Source organism: Gigantopelta aegis, chromosome 4 (genome assembly GCF_016097555.1).
Source record: "Gigantopelta aegis isolate Gae_Host chromosome 4, Gae_host_genome, whole genome shotgun sequence".
Classification (NCBI taxonomy): domain Eukaryota; kingdom Metazoa; phylum Mollusca; class Gastropoda; order Neomphalida; family Peltospiridae; genus Gigantopelta; species Gigantopelta aegis.
In genome coordinates, this window is record NC_054702.1 from 87,045,256 (window position 1) to 87,066,168 (window position 20,913).

At 35.8% G+C, this 20,913-nt stretch overlaps 1 protein-coding gene across 1 annotated transcript in view; it reads left to right on the plus strand.

Moving 5' to 3' along the window:
- Positions 1-20,913, plus strand: part of LOC121371317 (protein trachealess-like) — a 56,158-nt gene that overhangs the window by 14,726 nt on the left and 20,519 nt on the right. Inside the window, exons 3-4 of the mRNA XM_041497121.1 lie at positions 9,736-9,974; positions 17,719-17,798. Coding sequence (XP_041353055.1) covers positions 9,736-9,974; positions 17,719-17,798 — 319 coding nt within the window. The remainder of the gene's footprint in view (positions 1-9,735; positions 9,975-17,718; positions 17,799-20,913) is intronic.

Here is a 20,913-nt window from a genome sequence, read left to right on the forward strand (position 1 = left end):
ATACAAACTATCTGAATAATCTAATTACCAAATTATTGAAATAGAGTGGAAATAAATTTCCAGCTTGTTAGGGAACATACTAATCTAATCACCACGTGTAAATGAAGTGAGCTCTCGCAATCGTCTTGTCTCTCTGCTCGTAATGGGCTCAAATACTGAGAGATATTCTCCAAAATATGCCACCATTTATTCTGACAAATGTGTTCACTAGATTAGCCTACAGTCTGAAAATACGTCTTAACACTTAAATTTGTGAATTAAGTAAGAAAATGAAGAGCTCTTAAGGTTAGTAGTCCCCCGAAGCAAATTTACGGTGCAATGAAGCGACAGGCTTCCGAAGAATGAGTGAAGGGGCATGCATTCTACCATTCAGTGTATTGGACATTTTTAGACAGATAAGCTTTTAATGTTAGTTGTCATTTCCCCTTTGAGGGTTGTAAAGGTAATTCTATGTATGAGATAAAGTTCCAAGTGGAAAGATAACCATTATGTTTTCCATGATCACTGCCTGTTCTCATTTTGAGAATCACTTTCAACATTCATGGTAAGTGGAATAACTGTAGTGTAAGATGTAGTATGTGTTATGGTCGTGCTTTCAACACTGAATAATTTTGGTATTCCACTGTTGTTGCTTTTTTTGCCTATAAATTTATAGTGGAAATAATTTGACATTTCTTTAAAAAAAATTGAGAAGTTCATGACTTTATTCTGCTGATTTAGTATTGAAATGCTTGCCAGCAGCACAATCATCAGCATCTGTGGAATTTTGTAAGTGACAGTCAGGTCTGACAAGTACTGACCCACTGATTAGGACCCTGTCTCCAGTGGGGACATATTTTACAAACTAGTTTAGCCTTGGTGGTGTCGTTGTTATGCCATCTGACTTCAGGCTGGTAGGTACTGGGTTCACATCCCACCTGAGTGAGTGCACTGCTAGGCTCAGTGGGTAGTGTAAGGCCACATATACCAAGTTTCACCCACTTCAGGAGTGCGATTATGGGTGTGATTATGGGTGTATCTCCTGAGTGTATGACCCCACATAGGGGATGATAACCCGGCATGCACTGCAGGTTCCGTGTACCATAGGCTTAGGTGATACCGAGATAGCTCGACTGACAGCAAGTGTGGCGCACGGACCTGTCAAGTAGTCCCATACTGAAATGGAAATACTGCGGCTTCACCATCCATCATCATCATCCATGTTTGTAATGTGCAAAAAAAGAAAAATGTCTTTGTCTCTACCTTAAATGTTAGTGGCATTAAAAAAATCCTCAACCCCATCCCCCCCAAAAAAACCCAAACTAGTTTCTTTGTATTATTTATAAAGCAGTTGATTTTTGTTTTATATAAAATTAAAATATATATCTACCACTCCCAGTCTTGACAAGTACTGACCCCTCTGAACAGGACCTTGACTCTATTGGGGGCATATTTTACAAACTAGTTAGGATTTTTTGTATTATTTGATAATTTTGATTTTTAAAATATAAAACTAAAAATTATACACACAGTTTGTCTGGATTATCTGATACATTCATTCTTTGTTCTGGTTAAATGGTTTTGTATGCATATATCTCCATTTGTCACTAGCTTGTGGAGGCAGCTAGTATTACAGTTTTTATTGCTTTGATATTTGATTTAACAATTGCAGCCTATTTGGAAATGTTTTTTTTCTCTTAATCCAAACCGGCCTCGGTAGCATCGTGGTTAGGCCATTGGTCTACAGGCCGGTAGGTACTGGGTTCGGATCCCAGTCGAGACATGGGATTTTTAATCCAGATACTGACTCCAAACCCTGAGTGAATGCTCTGCAAGGCTCAATGGGTAGGTGTAAACCACTTGCACTGACCAGTGATCCATAACTGGTTCAACAAAGGCCATGATTTGTGCTATCCTGCCTGTGGGAAGCGCAAATAAAAGATCCCTTGCTGCTAATCGGAAAGAGTAGCCCATGTAGTGGCGGCAGCAGGTTTTCTCTCAAAATCTGTGTGGTCCTTAACCATATGTCTGACTCCATATAACTGTAAATAAAATGTGTTGAGTGTGTTTTTAAATAAAACATTTCTTTCTTTCTTAATCCAAACTGTATCAAAACATGGGAGTGTTATCTGCAATATTTGTAAAGTGTAGATTCTCAACCAGAGAATTACTGCTAATAGCTACTGATTAAACAATATGCTGGGGTGTACATGTATGTGAATAAAATATTGCAATTCTTAACAAAAAGACTGTGACCTCTGTTCATAGTGGCTTTTAAAAAGAAAGTATATGAGTGTATAATGATCTTCATTTCATATGACCATTTACATTTAGAATCTACAACTATAAAAGTCTGAAAATGTTTATACTTTGATTTTATATAGAACAAAAACTGTTCATTGACAACTTGTGAAATATCAGGCAGTCTTGTTGCCAGACATCATTAGAAGTAGGATTACCACAAGACAGAAGAGTGGCAGTTAGATTGACAAAAAACCAAAGCCTTTCCATTTGGATGGATTCATCAGTCACATTTCTCTCACTAGATCTCAAGTTGATTTCACCTACTTGTGGTAAAATGAACTGACAGCACACTCAGCACTTTGAAGTACTCGTATATGACTGGAGGGGAGAGGATGAAATTTATAGAACTGAGGGACAAATCCAGTACAAAAAGGTGCATGAGATGAGGGTGTGAAATTTATTTACAGGTAGCACAGAACTATGATAATGTTCCTATTTGGTGAAGGAAGGAAAGGAAGGAATGTTTTATTTAATGATGCTCTCAACACATTTTTATTTATGGTTACATTAAGGTTGGACTTGTGGTTAAGGACAAGACAAGATATTGAGAGAGGAAAGAAACTTGCTGTTACCACTTGATGGGCTATTATTTTTAACACGACTCCTGCAATTGCCCACAGCAGTCGGCAGTGCTGTGGAGATTGCTGTGGACTTTTTCATTCTCCAAGGCACTTTTTTGCTGTGGACTATATTAGAACTTTTTTTCATGGCATGTTTTCTTGCCGTGGACATTTTCTTAATTGCAGGGTTGCAACATGTCACAGTAAAGGACGGTACATACCACAGCTGTTGTGTACCACTAATGGGGATCGATCCTAGATTGATCGGGCGTCAAGGTAGTTGAGAAGCAAGTGAAAATTAGTGATAGGTATCTATATGCTATAAAGCAAGTTCAGAACTTGTACATGGGAAGCCTGGGTGACAGTGGGAGAGATGTGACAGATTTGTCCACAAATGGTAGCTTAAGAGCTGTGAAACCTTTTAAATGGTGAAAATGGTGAAATGTTTGAAGCTGTTAGTGTCAGACAAATGTTTGAGAAAGTCACTAACCTTCACAGAAGTTTTGGCTAGTGCCCTATGCATTATAGTAATAGAGTTGATAATTTCCACTCGCCCAGGACCTGGGGTTAGTGGATTCATTGAAGTATCCTGGCAGTTATATATAGGATGGGTAAGGTCTGAAAGTTAATCATCGGTACATGTAGTCCTAGACGAGTATAAAGCAATCCTTCATGGTGATAATTCTGATGCAATTCATCTAAGCTGCCATTTGACATTTGTGAAGATAGAACAGACTCAATGGCCAGGCTAGAAGGCATGTTCAGTCTGACATCATTTAGATGGTTCGACTATTAAGTGACTGTTTGGTCCAGATGCTTGTCTGCCACTCAGAAGCATTAAACTTTCTCCCAATTAAGTCTTTTCCATCAAATTTTAAAGTTACATGACAGTTGATCCAATAAACATGTCAAGAAAATATTGCCCGAAAGTATGTATAAATTTATTTTGTCCAAAAACATACTTTATTCAAAGATATAACATAGTCATATTCTACAGGGACTTTTGGTATATTATATAAGTCATATTCTACAGGTACTTTTGGTATATTATATAAGTCATATTCTACAGGTACTTTTGGTATATTATATAAGTCATATTCTACAGGTACTTTTGGTATATTATATAAGTCATATTTACAGGTACTTTGGTATATTATATAATTCAATTATGGCTATATACTACTAAAGTTTAAAGTTTGTTTTGTTTAGCAACACCACTACAGAGCTCATTGATTTATTGGATGTCAGACATTTGGTAATTTTGACATATAGTCTTAAAGAGAAAACCCACTCCATTAGTAGCAAGGGATCTTTTATATGCACCTTCCCACAGACAGGATAGCACATCTGACAGCCTTTGATTTACTAGCTGGAAAGAGAAATAGTCCAATGGGTCTATAGACAGGACTGATCCTAGACCGACGGTGCAGCAGGCCAGTCTTTTACCACTGGGTTTACATCCCACCCCATGTACTACCAAGTCGCAAATTGGGAAAAACACTTCATATATAGCTAATATTATGTAGCTATTTAAAATGTGCAAAATGGCTTTTGATGTTTCTTAAGTATTAACTGAACAGTGAAATACTCAATGAACAGTAAAATACTCAATGAACAGAAAAATACTGCAATGTATATTTCAACTCAACATTAATGGTGTGACTCTGCCTTTAATAGGATAATAATTAACTGCCTTTGACAGTTGGCCATGCATATGTCAGACTATAACTTTACTGTATCACTTCATTTTTATATTTACCTTAGTTTGGCATCCAATAGCCGATGTAATTTTCGTGCTGGGGTGTTGTTAAACATTCATTAAACATTCATTAATTCATTCATTCATTCATTCATTCACTTTACTGTGATCAGTGCTAAAATGTAAACAAATTTATAACAATTTATGAGAAAAATTATCATGAGTCATGAGTTCATCTTTAATTCAGAGTAAAGAGAAACATACATTTGACAAACCTTGTGATATTGCAGACATGTTTATTACCTGTAGGTGTCAAGAATTTGCAACCTGTCGTTTTCACAATGAGAGAGAAATTAACCACAGTTCAGGGATCACACAGAAAAGAATATTTTTTAAAGTAATTTTAATAGATATATAGATTTTGTGCTTGAACATTATTCAAAAGTGGCTAATTTAAAATGTTTTATTGCAACTACATTGGCAACTCTTATATTACTGTCCATCAGATGTTTTTCTTTACAGGTCCCTACCAGTGACCTTTTTTTTTTAATATGCCCCTGGACCCTACTAAGCAACTAAGTCAAATCAACCAATTAGCTCCATTTTCAATTTTGATGAACCTTTTTAAATTATGCGTCAAAATTACAATCAAGAAATTATGCAACATTTTCTATTTGGCTTTAATCCTACGGGACATTTGCAAATTTAATAGCACCAAAACCAACCCTTGCCGCTAACGACCTTGTTCGTGCTGCTTGTGCTACCTTGCACATGCCATATGTGGGTAACCCCCTCTCCCACTGACCCCAAACCTTTTTCTGTCCTGAACAGAGAAGCCAGTAAAAGTGGACATCTGCACCCATGACAAGTGTGTGCTACAACAGCTTGCTCTCAATGTGCACCTTAAACCTATGACCTGACCTGGATCTGTTGGGCTTAAAGGAACAATGATTAGAAAAAAAGAGAATGGAAAAGATTCCATAGTCCGTTCAAATGTTAAAGTTTGGATTGTTTAATGACACGACTAGAGCACATTGATAGTTGATCATCAGCTAGTGGATGTCAGACATTTGATCATTCTGACAGGTAGTTCAGTGAAGAGAATTGTTCATATGACAATTAAATCACACTTGAGACAAAAGTTACATCACTAAGCCACATCCCATGTTTTAGTTCAAAAGACAGCTTGTAGACGCCACTAGAGCACATTGGTTTATTAATCATTAGCTATTGGATGTCAAACATTTGGTAATTTTGACATAGTCATAGATTGGAAAGCCGCTAAATTTTTTCATTAGTAGCAAGGGATCTTTTATATGCACCATCCTACAGACAGGATAGCACATACCATGGCCTTTGATATACCAGTTGTGGTGCACTGGCTGGAATGAGAAATAACCCAATGGGCCCACCAATGGGGATTGATCCCAAACTGACCAAGCAATCAAGCAAGTGCTTTACCACTGGGCTACGTCCCCCCCTCTAACAAGTGCACACAATAGAGTAACCAATATATTTTGTAACTAACATTAATAAATAGCTTTATGGAAACCTATTTAAATGGCAATAAAGATGTCGCACACATGTATTTCAGTTAAAATTTATAGCTTTGTAATATTTTTTTATTGCCTGACATACATTATACTGGTAATGTTAGGTTTGGATGCCCCAAATTTGACCTAGCCCAGTGATAAAGCACTTGCCTGATGCATAGTCAGTCTAGTGTTGATCCCTGTTGGTAAGCCAGGGATCAACAAGGGGTTTTTTTTTTTTTTTTTTTCTGTCAGTACTTCACAACTGGTATAACAAGGGATAGTTTGTTTTGTATAATGACACCACTAGAGCACACTGATTTATTAATCATTGGGTATTGGATGTCAAACATATGGTAATTTTGACCCAGTCATAGAGAGGAAGCCTGTTATATTTTTCCATTAGTAACAAGGGATCTTTTATATGCACCATCCCACAGACAGAATAGCACATACCATGGCCTTAGATATACCAATCGTTGTGCACTGGCTGGATGGTATAACCAATACCGTGGCATGTACATGCACTATCCTGTGGGATGTAGCATATAGATGATCCCTTTCTGCTTATCACACAGTAATCCATGGCATGTACATGCACTATCCTGTGGGATGTAGCATATAGACGATCCCTTTCTGCTTATCACACAGTAATCCATGGCATGTACATGCACTATCCTGTGGGATGTAGCATATAGACGATCCCTTTCTGCTTATCACACACAGTAATCCATGGCATGTACATGCACTATTCTGTGGGATGTAGCATATAGACGATCCCTTTCTGCTTATCACACAGTAATCCATGGCATGTACATGCACTATCCTGTGGGATGTAGCATATAGACGATCCCTTTCTGCTTATCACACAGAGTAATCCATGGCATGGCTGAGGGCGGGACATAGCCCAGTGGTAAAATGTTCGCTTGATACTCGGTCGGTCTTAAGATCGATCCCCTTCGTTGGACCCATTGGGCTATTTCTTGTTCCAGCCAGTGCTACACAACTGGTGTAATAAAGGCTGTGGTATGCACTATCCTGTTTGTGGGATGGTGCATATAAAAGATCCCTTGCTGCTGATTGGAAAGATTAGTCCATGAAGTGGCGACAGCGGGTTTCCCATCTCAATATCTCTGTGGTCCTTGACCATATGTCTGATGCCATATAACCATAAATAAAATGTGTTGAGTGCATCGTTAAATAAAATATTTCCATGGCATAGCTGCAGTGGGTTTCCTTTCCCATTGTCTGTCTGGTCCTTAACCATCTGTCATGTGTTGAGGGTGTCGTTTATTAAAATATGTCTTCCTTCTTCTTCCTTCCCTGATTCATTTACCTTAATTACACCATAATTCATGTCATGCTGATATGGACTATTCATTAAGATATGACTACTAAGCCCAATTTGTTTACCCTTTGTAGCATGAACAACAGATATTATTCACCATGGCATCTGTGGGCAGGAATGGAAAATCATGTTTAATGACATCTCAGCATATTGTGCTATTAGCAGGCATAATACAAGTATTAGTATATTTAATGGATCGTAAACATAAACATTTGTGCATACATGTAGGTAGGTGACCAGTGTATCATTTACATATATAAATGCTGGTTTTAGCTGTATGATTAGTGGTAATATCTAGTTAATATTCAAGTACACTGCCATGTTGACAGATTAGATTTAAAAATAAATAAAGCATAAAAAGGACAATAAAAGGAACAGAAGCTTTAAAGGGACAGACCCTAGTTTTTAAACACTAAGGTATATTTTTCACACAGACCCTAGTTTTTAAACACTAAGGTATATTTTTCACACAGACCCTAGTTTTTAAACACTAAGGTATATTTTTCACACAGACCCTAGTTTTTAAACACTAAGGTATATTTTTCACATAGATCCTCGTTTCAACCCATAAAAAAGGACATTAAGTTTTGGTTAATTTATTAACCTGTAACAAATTTGGATACAACAGAGGAAATAAGAGTCTGTGACATTGAAATACTGTTAAAATAGACTGACTAAAAACACAACTACATAACCATTACTTCTCAAGACACGCATGCATTTTTAAAAATATGAAAAATGCATTTTGTGGTATTAAAAACACCAGGATGACCAGAAACACTCCGGTTGTACGGAAATGAATAATGTAAACAATAAAATATAAATATTGTTTGATTTCATATGATCATAAATGGCTCTAATAGTAAAAAATATGCCTTAGTGTTTAAACACTAGGGTCAGTCCCTTTAAAGAGGCAATATGCTGAAGACAAATGGTCTGTTCTTTGTGATGGTGCTGCAAAACAAACATCAAAGACATGCTGATTAATTTCTTAGCTTCATCAGCTGTCTGGATGCAAGGAAACTGGACACAAATTTATTGTTTAGATGATTAATCCCAGTAAGTGGACATGTATTTGATAGGATAATTGATGACCTAGTCAGCTGTATCTGCCACGAGTTCAATCTTAAAGACTCCAGTTATTTCACTAAACTGGTCAGCTACAGTGACTGTGAATGAGAAAGTTGAGCAATCTTTTTTTCTTTTTTTTTTCATACATGGGTGATTAATGACTATTGATGGACACATGTTTCAGTGGTTATTGATGACTTGATGGCCTATCGACACATTTCATGATTGCTCTCTCGCAGTGCTGTATCGGAAACGCAATTCTTTATGGGAACACATTGCCGAGGCAGGAACAGCACTAGCCAGAGACATTGATACGGGAGTTTGATAATGGAAATATTGCTCAATAAAAATTGTCAGCTTTTGTCCGGCGCAAGTCTTTTGTAGCTGAGATCATGCTGGTGAAGTCAGAGAGGTGTGAATGTTATCCAGATAGGCCATTCGGGAAGTCATTATGGTACAATTATTCATTGAATTTGACTGCGAGGTGCATCTGACCGAGAAGCTCCCAGTATGAAAAATAAAATATTCTCTAGTGTCAGATCTTGGGTATTGGAGCCGTATTGCTAGACAACTACATGTACTTGCCTTCTTTTTAATAGCAACAGGGTGGAGAAGTCTTACTATTATATATAAAACATAGTATTTGGAAGGATAACCTATTATGTGAATTGTAATGCATTTTGGTCACTAGTTTTTTAATAGATGATTATGAATTAAAATTCATGAAATGCATCATGTCATTTTTAATAAAAATTCCAAACTTGTTTTTTTTTTTTGGTGTATGTGTAAACATGACAAAATATTTAATATATGGACTAGTCTATTGATAGCTTTAAGTTGGCACTGCCATAGTACTGACTTAAATTTTTTTTAAAGAAGAGTTCTTGCACAAAATACATAAGAATCCATCAAGTAGTCGGGGAACCACAATAGGCTCCATGTTTGTAAGTTTACAGTCTTCACTCAAGACTTGAACTTAAACATGTAGAGTGTGATGTCATGTTTGATTCTTCTGAAGTGTAAAGGTTAGACTCCATGTTTGAGCCTTCTGTCTGTAGACTATTACCTTTGACACACGAAATGACTAAAGAACTTAGATGTGAATCGGTGTGCATTCAATGATGTCTCAAGAGCATACAATTGTAAGTGCATGTCAGGTAAATGTAATTGTATCAAATGATCCCATTTTATGCACTTTGAAATCCTATGCTCATTTGTGTTATTTTTGTTTTAATGTTTCAGCATCTTGGAAATAAGAAAGGAAAAGTCCCGAGATGCAGCACGTTCAAGGCGTGGCAAGGAGAACTATGAGTTCTATGAGCTTGCTAAGCTGTTGCCCCTCCCGGCGGCCATCACCAGTCAGCTAGACAAGGCTTCCATCATACGCCTCTCGATTAGCTACCTCAAGCTAAGAGACTTTGGCAGCCACGGTGACCCACCGTGGCACAGAGATGGGCCACCCCCAAACAAATCCATCAAAGGTAATCACAGGATGAAAATGTAATAGGCTGTGGGCCGGTTGTTCAGAGGTTAGCTTAACCAGTGGTTAACAGAAATTTGTAAAACCAAAGATTGAATCAATACAAATAATAACTGAAACTTGATTTAGAACAACCAAAGATATCCAAACATAATCAAATCTAAAGTTTATTTTGTATTTGTATAATCATAATTAAAAGGAAAATATTAGACTAACCCCAGGTTAATTTAACTATTTGAACAACTAGGCCCTGACTTCTAAGCTAGTTTTAGTCCCAGAAATGTGGCATTTCTGCTCAAATTGAATTAACAGTTTAGTTTTGTTTTCCACTTGATCTGTCTTTGTTTTCTTTTTATCATTTGAGTTTTAAACAGTCATCTATTTATGTTCTTCATGTGACCTTACCCAAAGAACTATTAATAATAAATGCCGGTATAGTTTGGTACTGTTTGACCTATGCCACTTGGTATCGGACCGCTGTAATTGTGGCATGATAAATACCGCCTTCTCTCAGTTGTCTCAGTGTGGTCAATCAAGAGTTGCTCAGGCAGAGAGTGATGCAACTCTTGTGGAACGTGTGCGAGGCAGGTTACAATACCGTAATCACCAATTACTATCAGTCTCTGTAGGCACTGGGGGCTGGGTTATAGTTATTTATACTGCATGTCACGTTACATCCATGGCTCATACAGCCATGCTCTGAAGCTGAATTTAGATTCCCCAGTTAAATTCTTGGGTAATAAACAGACAATACTACATTAGTGGCCATTGGATACCATTTATCTTACAAGTTAGTTAAAAAGAATGTATCTAATGGGTGAAAGGGAGTTAAATACATTTTTAAACAATGAGTAGCTCAGTGGTAAAGCGCTAGCTTAATGCGCAGTCGGTTTGGGATCGATCCCTGTCAGTGGGCCCATTGGGCTATTTCTCGCTCCACCCAGTGCACCACGACTGGTACATCAAGGGCAGTGCTATGTGCTACCTGTCTGTGGGATGGTGCATATAAAAGATCCCTTGCTACTAATTGAAAAGAGTAGTCCATGAAGTGGCGACAGTAGATTTCCCTTAACCATATGTCCGACACCATATAACTGTAAATGAAATGTGTTGAGTGCATCGTTAATTAAACTATTTCCTTCCTTTTAAACAATGAGCTGTAAGATGAATGGTGTCTAATAGACATGAGCATATAGTAGGCCTATTCTATCTTTTACATGATTCAATAAACCAGATGTAAAATAAATTTAAACATCTTTTCTAACAGGGCAGTTTCAGTTTAATTTACGGTAAACATCACAGAGTAATCAGTTTTGTTCATTTTTGTTTTATTGGATTAAAACTAAAACTGTGGTAGTATCCTTAGGTAAATGTGAAACTGTGGTGACCTGTTCATGACCTCAGAACAGCCAATCACAAGCCTCAGAAGTGATCTCCAGCATATGTTGGAGGTGATATTGATCTAAAATGGGTCATCCCTTACAAGGGTGTGTAAGAAGGATCGGTATATAGCATTAGATATTGGTGGGTAGTATTAATTACTGTTAAACTAATCTACTTTTATTCAAAAGGTAAATGATATGTATTATGATATACTCTACCTGAATGATCTGTGTTGTCTGAGGTTTAGCATGAATCAAAATGCTGTTGTAATAATATGATATGTACAGCGTACCCATATAATGATATATATGCTGCAAATAATATCTGGAGTATGATACGGGGTGCCCATATGATAGTATAGCATGATAAAAAAACACCTATGTAATATGACATTGGAGGTGTTGCAGTTAAACCATCAGACTTCAGGCTGACAGGTACTGGGTTAACATTCTAGTACTGGCTCCCACGCAGAGCAAGTTTAACAACACTCACTAAAAACTAACCACTAACACACTGACCTGGACAGACAGCCCAGATAGCTAAAGTATGTGCCCAGGACAACATAAAGGCACCTTAATTGGATATAAGTATGAAAATAAGCATAAATGAAAAGAAATGTATTTGAAGGAATTCTAATGAAGTCAAAGATTGTGTCCACAACATGTGTGCTTAAGCAGATCTCTGATAGAAGCACACCCACCCACATGTATTTTACTGTTTAGTGTTCCATATAATTTAGCCCACATCACTCCAACCCCTCCATGGAACAACCAAAAATAAAGGCTGTATTCTGAGTCTATTCATATGTTATAGTGTATAACCCCAGAACACATTGCATAGCTGATAATAACTGATGTACAATGTAGCTGCTGATGATGTTGAAAACTTTGACAAGTGCTAGACTAATAATGATGATGACGGTAATGATGATGACAATAATAAAAACACAAAGCTTTATAAATGATAATTTAGTAAGTCACTGAATTCCCCCATGAGGTGTTTTAAACAATATTATAAAAGACATTTAGCCTGCAATATACAAGAAATCTTTATGAAACTTAAAAAAAAATTTGTACCAGGATATTTGTGATTAAAGCAAAGGGCTCATTAAAAGAATCAGGTACGAATTATGAGGGTTTCATGTTATTTTGTTACCTTGATGAAGTCAATAGGCCATATATAGGCAACTTCTGTGTTTAGATCCAATGATAAATTTTGATATTTAACTCCATTTCTCACAAACTCAAGTTCTAGATATGATCAATGAAAATTGATTTATAGGTGCATCTATGATTGTTCATCCCAATGCATGAACAAATAAATAATTAAAACTTAATTAAATTTGAAAAACAATTGTTTAAATTTAATAAAAAAATTCTTAAGAACTAGATTAGTAATAAATTTTATGTTAAAGTTATTTTATTCACTGAAATAGTTTAATGGTGAAAAAGACATTTAATTTAATTTGTTTGGTCAACGTAACCCACTGTCTGTTTAGAAGGATGTAACTTCTCTCACAGGACTGAAGAGAAGGGTAACTCTGTGAGGCCGAACCCGCAATTAATCTGAAAGTTTTACTGAACTTGGAACAAAGTGCGTGTTAAATTTATGAATATCGGAAATAGACTGTAGATACAGTTGATAAGGCCTGATAACGGCTCGAGAGCAGAACCAGTGGCAGGGGACAGCATATCTAGATTAAAATTGACTCCCTGTCAGATAAGCTTACTGTGATAAACAGGTATTTAGTGGTCTCCTCATGACATTTATTGCACTGATCTTCACCGCTATGCCTCGGTGGAACTCATGCTTATAAGCATTATGGCAAATTGAGTTCCGATGCATCAGATAGGATGGTGCATTATTTTAAATGAATAAGCAGTTTGGACCATTTTGCACCAAAGGTATAAGTGATAAGCAGTCCTTTGGTAATTGTAGATAACTTTGTTAGCCTCAACACTAGAAGTTATTACACAATAAAGCATTTTCGCCTGGTGATGTTAGGAATGATAGCGGCAAATCCCCAGGGGCATTAGACTGCCTTCCGGCCCTTTCCCCTTTAATCGGTGGAGACAGTTGGACAATCTTAAAACTTCTGCTGTCTTTCGTGATCAAACGCAAAACCAGTTAGGCCATATGTTTGTTAGGCAATGTTTTGGCTTCAGTTCCCACAAAGACGTTCAGTTCTGTCACTGTAGTGTGTATTTCTGTTCCATTGTTGTGTTCTTTTTTTAGGTATCAAATAGGTAGTAACGTGACTGACCCTGACTTTTACTTCATCAAACGTGACTTTTCAGCAACAAAAATGACGCTGGATTCTTGGCGTGTAATCTTACAACTAGATCTATATACAGGCATGTGTATGTGCAATTCTAGAAGATATTGCAAAATCAAATGAACTATTGACCCAATTTCCTCATGCATATATATGCTGCTGTAGCTATTTTTGACAATGAAAATGATACCATGCATCTTGACATCAAATATTAACAAGTACAGTGCACTCTGTCTAAACTGAATTCACTTGGAACCAACAAAATATACCGGTTTACACATAGTGCTGGTATAGACAGATTTCATCCACGGTTACGGTTCTTATGATATCATGATTGGGAAAATACTAACATAAATAAGACACAGAATCAGTATGAGGGAATGCACTTAGATATGAACATATACTAATAATAATCGATTGCTTACGCTGAATACAACCGTCACAACAGGTTTGGTTCATTATCTACATTTATCTGATTATTATATTTAACTTTAGTGCCCTAACTACTGGGGAACTGCCGTCATTGTTCAATAGGTAAAATTGCATGCAGATATAGACAAAGCTAAGTACTTGTTAATCCATTCTTTTGTTCTTGAATTTGCATCCAGAATAGACAGCATCTAGTTTAGGCAGGAGAGTTTTCTTGCTAATAGATTAACAGTAGCTGGACATGACTTCCGATTTAGACAGGTGATGGTTTAGACAGTTAAAGTTTGTTTTGTTTAATGACACCACTAGAGCACATCGGCTATTGGATGTCAAACATTTGTTAATTTTGAATATAGTCTTAGAGAGGAAACCTGCTACATTTTTCCATTAGTAGCAAAGGATCTTTTATATACACCATCCCATAGACAGGATAGCACATACCACAGCCTTTGATGTACCAGTCATGGTGCACTGGCTGGAATGAGAAATATGTTTACACAAATATTTCTTTGCTTTCCTTTTTACTTTAAATCAAAAAAAAAAAATTGCTTTGGTAAAATAAGTTTCTTTCTTATTGCAAAAAAAAGTAATCTTTTTTCTGATACAGATAGTTTTGCTAAGGAGAATGTACTGTGAAGAAGAGGTCATCAAACCATTTTGATCCTAATGTACAGTTTAAATTTGCAATAGTAAAAAGCCAGATATTCTAACGACCAGACAGTAAACCACAACTTAACGGCCATTAATGTCTTGGTCCGGTTTACTAACCGGTGGATACAGACAGCTTCTTTTATGTATCTTTTGGCCCAAGACAGAGCATTCACATGACAGCAGTTATGGCCGTCTAATGTCTGCCATGTCATATCTGGGTAGAGGTTACAGTATAATAATGGCCATCATCACAGGCCATGATGACAGCAGGTAGACGGAGGTACAGAGTTGAGACCACATGTTTACAGCACACTGACACTAGCCAACTGACAGAACACCAGTCCGGAGAGTTGTGCCAAAGAAATAGGAAAGGAAATGAATGTGTAACAACATCCAAACATGTTTAAATGGTCATTATCACTGTATCAGGTGTGAAACATCAGGTATTTGATACAGGCTTTCTGTCAGAAAATAATTTGAGAGTACCTAATAAAATCTAAATAAATTATAAGTGTCTCTACTAGGTGGTTATGAGTATGAAATCTTCTGAAATTGGACACATTTTAAACAGCAGTTCTATGATGTACTTAAATGGTTTTTTAATGTATATTTAATTTCCAAAATATTAGGGTACGTAATTTTACCCTTTTGACAGAAATCCTGCATTGGTATAGTCAGAGTGAAAACCTGGTGCCAAATACAAGCTTCTCATTTTGAAAAGCAGTAAACATATATTTGATGCCATACATATAATGTAGGCTAATCATTTTCATAAGTATATTATACAGACACACTTACTTGTAGTTTACTTACTAGCAAGGTGTTTTATACCCAAACAGAACAGCACATACCACAGACCTTGAAATAGTAGTTACAGAGCATTTGTTGGAATGAAATACAGCCCAGTGGTTTTCTTTTATGGGGATGATCCTACAAACCCTTACAATTGAAGAAATGTGCACTATAGCCCTACCAGGCCCATAGCAACCACGTGATCTTTCACTACAATGTCTATAGACCTAATATATATGTAAATAAACAAAAATAACCTTTGAAATAGTTATATATTGTCATTCAATGTTAGCAAATTGTGACTGTATAAGGCCATCCAAAAACAAAAATGTCATGGAGGAGCAAGTTGCACACCCATGAAAAATAGATTAAGACTCCCACTTCAAATATCATCTTCCATTAAATGTTGCCACCAATTGCATCAAACAAAGACCAAGTGGTTTGATGTAAAATCTGCTTTGAGCAATGCTAATAGTTGCTATGAATATCCATCATGAACAACTGGGGTGGCTATTTTAGGCTGATAAGTTACGGTCGTATAACATTCTGGAGCCGTATGTCATGTGTGTCTTTTGCTGTAGGTGACACTAATTTCTCGTGATGTCTTCACCTGGATATGAGTTATGATTGGCGTGCTTTTCTGTATATTAATTGTGCAAGGTTATTGTCTTTTTATGATTGTCAAGGTGAAAAAGATGTATTAAATTTTGATTAATAGTACAGTGGATCGCAGCAGCTGGGTAAAACAAATAATAACCTTAATAATGGGCAGTTAAATGGCATTTTGTTTATGAATGCCCTTTGTTTTCTTTTAATGCACCACTTCTAAGTACTTTCAACTGAGACATGCTTAGGGACATTCTCTGCACTTTTTGCAGGCTCTCATGTTTCATATGTCAATGGTGTTGTCACATGTGGCTAGTGAGGTCTGTCTAAGAATGTATCATAGGTGTAAATATGGCAGACTGCAGTGCCGAACGCTTCACCTGTCTTTAACAATTAGAGAGGCAGAACAAAGCCCTGTGGTAAAATGATTGCTTGATGTGCGGTCAGTCTAGGATTGATCCCTGTCGGTAGGCTATTTCTCGTTCCAGCCAGTGCTCCACATCTGGTGTAACAAAGGCCATGGTTGGTATTATCTTGTCAGTGGAATGCTGTATATAAAAAAATCCCTTGCTGCTAATCAGATAGTGTACATTGCATGCAGGCAGCAGGTATTCATCTCATTTCTGTGTAGTCCCTAGCATATGTCTGACATCATATAACCATAATTAAAATGTGTTGTGTGTGTCATTAAATAAAACATATGTCTTCCTTCCTTCTTTTTAACGACTAGTAATGGGATGTAATGATAGAGCACTTACCTATGACGTGATGAGTTACAGGATCAACTGGTCTTGACAGACTCGTCCCCCCCCCCCCCCCCCACCATCCCAACCATTGTCTAATAACTGGTTCATCAAAGGTCATGGAATATGCACTGGAAAAGTGCATGTAAAAAGTCCTGTAATTGCTTATATTTTTGTAGAAGCAGCAGCCTATGTTGTGGTAGTATTGTTGTTTCCTTTTTGTTGGCCAAGTCAAAATAACCATGCTGCAAATTTAACAGGACACCATGCTTCCATGAATCCCAAGTTTTGGGTCAGAAATATAATGCTATTAACTGGAATCCAAAAATATCTGTAAATATTACATCATTTTTGTGATACCCGCGAAATCCTTAAACAAATTTCCCTGAATCATTATTTGATAACCATATATATTAGACACCAAATATCTTAAAATGTCTAACCATATATATTAGACACCAAATCGCTTAAAATGTCTAACCAAATATATTAGACACCAAATCGCTTAAAATATCTAACCATATATATTAGACACCAAATCGCTTAAATTGTTTAACCATATATATTAGACACCAAATAGCTTAAAATGTGCTGAGAAGTTATTCCTTTCCTTAATAAATAAATGAAAAACCCCAACACTACCATCCAAAAATTGATCATTTGTTTACCATGTAATCATTTTTGAAATAAGCCTAAATTAAACATGAACTAAAGTAAAAAAAAAAAAAATTGTCAACGAAACTAATAAATTAATTTATTTTATTACTTTTCATTTGGCTGGTTCATAGAGCTTACAAAAAATGTAGGCTTTATTTAGTTTATTATGTAAATTATAATCAGTGTATTATTATTATTATTATTTATAGATGGCTCCACCCGTCGAAGAAGTTTGTCTGCAATTGCAATGGATATCTTTGAGACGCATCAGGGAACTCATATATTACAGGTAATCCTAGATCTACAGTTATGTTTGGTAACAGTTTGAAATGGTATATATATACATGGCTATAAAACTTTCCTTTGATATTATTAATACATTGTACATTTGTAATCAATTTATAGACACTAATTATTATTTTTGCAAATTTGCTGTTTGTATTGCAGTTTTGCATTTGTTGCTGTTTGTCAGTTTCTATTTTTGAGATTAAGTAAGAGTTCTTTAGATACATGTAGATCAAATACGGTTAAAAACAAATACCTGCCTCCACTTGCCAGATGAAGATTAATTCCATTTGAACACAAATAAGTATGTTTTAAATTCAGCAATTTAGATAATGCATGAGGTGTAATCTTTAGCATAATGTATTGTTTTCAGTTTAGAATGACATATTTTGTAAGCAAAAAGCAAGATCTTGCTAAAATTGTCTCAGACAAGCCTTATCTTTAATTCTTGTGCATCCATATTATTATTTGTAACTTAGAGTTTTATCCTTTTTTATTTTCCTTTTAATGCTGATCCAATAAATATTTGTGAAAAGGCGAGTAATGTTATTTTTTCCTCTCTGTTTGACGACACAATGTTATTTAGTGTTGTGCTCATCTCGCACTCAAGAACCAATAACTCCAAGGGAAATTACTCACTTTAACCCAGAGTTGATCTGCTGTGGCGAGGTAGATCCTCTCTCCACTATAGAATTAATTAATGTCTTCTTTGTGAGCTATCATCACCGTTACTACTTGTTGGTGAGATGGCAGTTCGGATTCGCAGTATTACTTCAACATTTGCATTATAATTGAATACCACACGATTTGCATTTTATCTCCTCACTTGTGTAACACCAGTTTGGTGGGAAATCTCAAGCTTAATTCAGGGCTGGCCCTATAGCTTTGTATTTAGATTTGCCAGATAATCAATTCACCAACATTAAATTTGTTTGACAAAATTAAAAATGTTATGCCTGATGAAACAGTGTGAAAAAACATTATACTATTTTTTTTATTAACAATACAATTGAGTGCATTGTTAAATAAAACATTTCATTCCTTCCTTCCTTAACTATGCAAAGGTGCCCATCCATCTTGCCAAAATAAAAAAATAATTGTGTACAATAACCACTTAATAATATAAATAAATGATCACGCCCCTCCACAAAAAAGAAGTTTTTTAAACCCCCATTTCCCCAGTGTCTATTGTAATAGTTTCCATCAATGTGGGATCTGATTTGTGTTACTGAGTTGTACCTCTGAAGTGAAGCCCTAAGTTGATAATCAGGATATGAAATACTTGCAGTGTCATTTAAACTGAAAAACAACAACACCCAATTGAGCTCAATTACACTAACATCAATACTTAAGTATTGCATACTATCACTACTCTGAATGACATCTATTTTGTTAAATATACAGCATTAATACATATTTTTAGAAGTTTAATGGTCGATTGCATACCAGTAACCTAATAGCTGTAGGCCTATTTAAATGTGTGCACGTATTCTATTACATACTACAACAAAAAAGAGAAAAAAAAGAAGCAGAAAAAAAAAAAAAAGAAAACAAGAAGAAAATAGACACGGCAGTTGATTAATAACACAATTATTTATGAAAACCATAACAATTATGTTGTTTGATAGCTTGGCAATACTAAACTATTTTAAGCACTTTTTAGAGCTATAATATGCCTTAATTAATCAACTGTGTAAATTATAAACGCCCAGTTAATAAAATCAGAGTGCAAACATGGATTTGTAAATGTTGTCATATACTAGAGTGCAGGAAATGGGAATGACTATTTATGGAAGATGTTTCCTGTGCTGATGTCTTGTCTTCAGCTTAGGATTTATTTCTAAACTGTCGTCTTGTACAAAAGTTGACTTGTACAGTCTACATGTATGTATACACATATTAACATGTGATGTGAATCACATAATGTAGGAACAATGATTTCTTCACTTATCAGAATAAAGAGATAAGATTCAAGACACATGTTGTTTTACCAGGTTTATACATTACACTTTCTTGTTACTTTTGCACATCAAATATTTATATTTAATTCTTTTTAGCTCAAATAATAAAAAAAAGTATCAAAAGTTGGAAGAGTTTCTATGAACAAGCCTACCCTTTTCAATGGTTACAACAATGCAGAATGTATCGGCTAAAACTTCTTAAACATCTAACATTGTTCTGATATGCACATTCAATGAAATTGTTTAGAACATAAGCTTAAAAATTACAAAGTTGTATCTGTGTATCTGAATGTATATAAAATACTGCGATCTTTTAAAAATACTTAAAGAAGATACACGTACCTCTATACATGTACATGTATGTATAAATTTATACTAAAATTAATATAATTAAATTTGTGCATACAGGTAGATGTATTTTTTAATATTTTAACTAGATGATGATATTATTTATTTTTGCTTTCAGAATCTAAATTAATATTTTGCATTTACCATAATTTGACACCCAATAGCCAATGCATTTATCATGCTGGGGTGTTGTTAAACATTTATTCTATTCTATTCTATTCAGAATCTAAAATTATTAACAGGCTATTAATTTTAAGACAAGCAATCATTTGACGTTTCGTTGTTTGTAGTTTAGCTTTTATGTAATTTTTCTCTGTAATGTTTATAACATCTGAGAAGTGAGACGTTGACATTTTGGTTGGTTTATTTAATCACAGTGAATTACGGCTGGCCTTGTGAGAGTAATCCTGTTCATTCCTTGATTTGAGCTCTTCCTCCCCAAACATTTCATCAGTCGGCCACATTATAACAGCCCTGTACCAGTATTCATGAGTATCAAGTCTCGAGATTGTTGGCCAAACAAATTTAAAGACCACGTCCCATGGGTGCCGGACGTGAAAAGAATACCATTCGCTGGCTGGTGTGCTTCTACCCACACTACGGTCGGTTAAGAGAATGTGTGTGTGTGTGGGGGGCTGCCTCGACACTGACTAGACTGGCTGTGCAATCAGAAGAACATTAATAACCATGTCGGAAACGCTGAATGGCATTTGTATTAGTTCCCTGATTGATTGTCTCAGTGGAGACCCTCCCTAATTAGACCCATAATCAAATTTGAGAAAGCCATTATTGTTTGTGGCACCCTTTCTG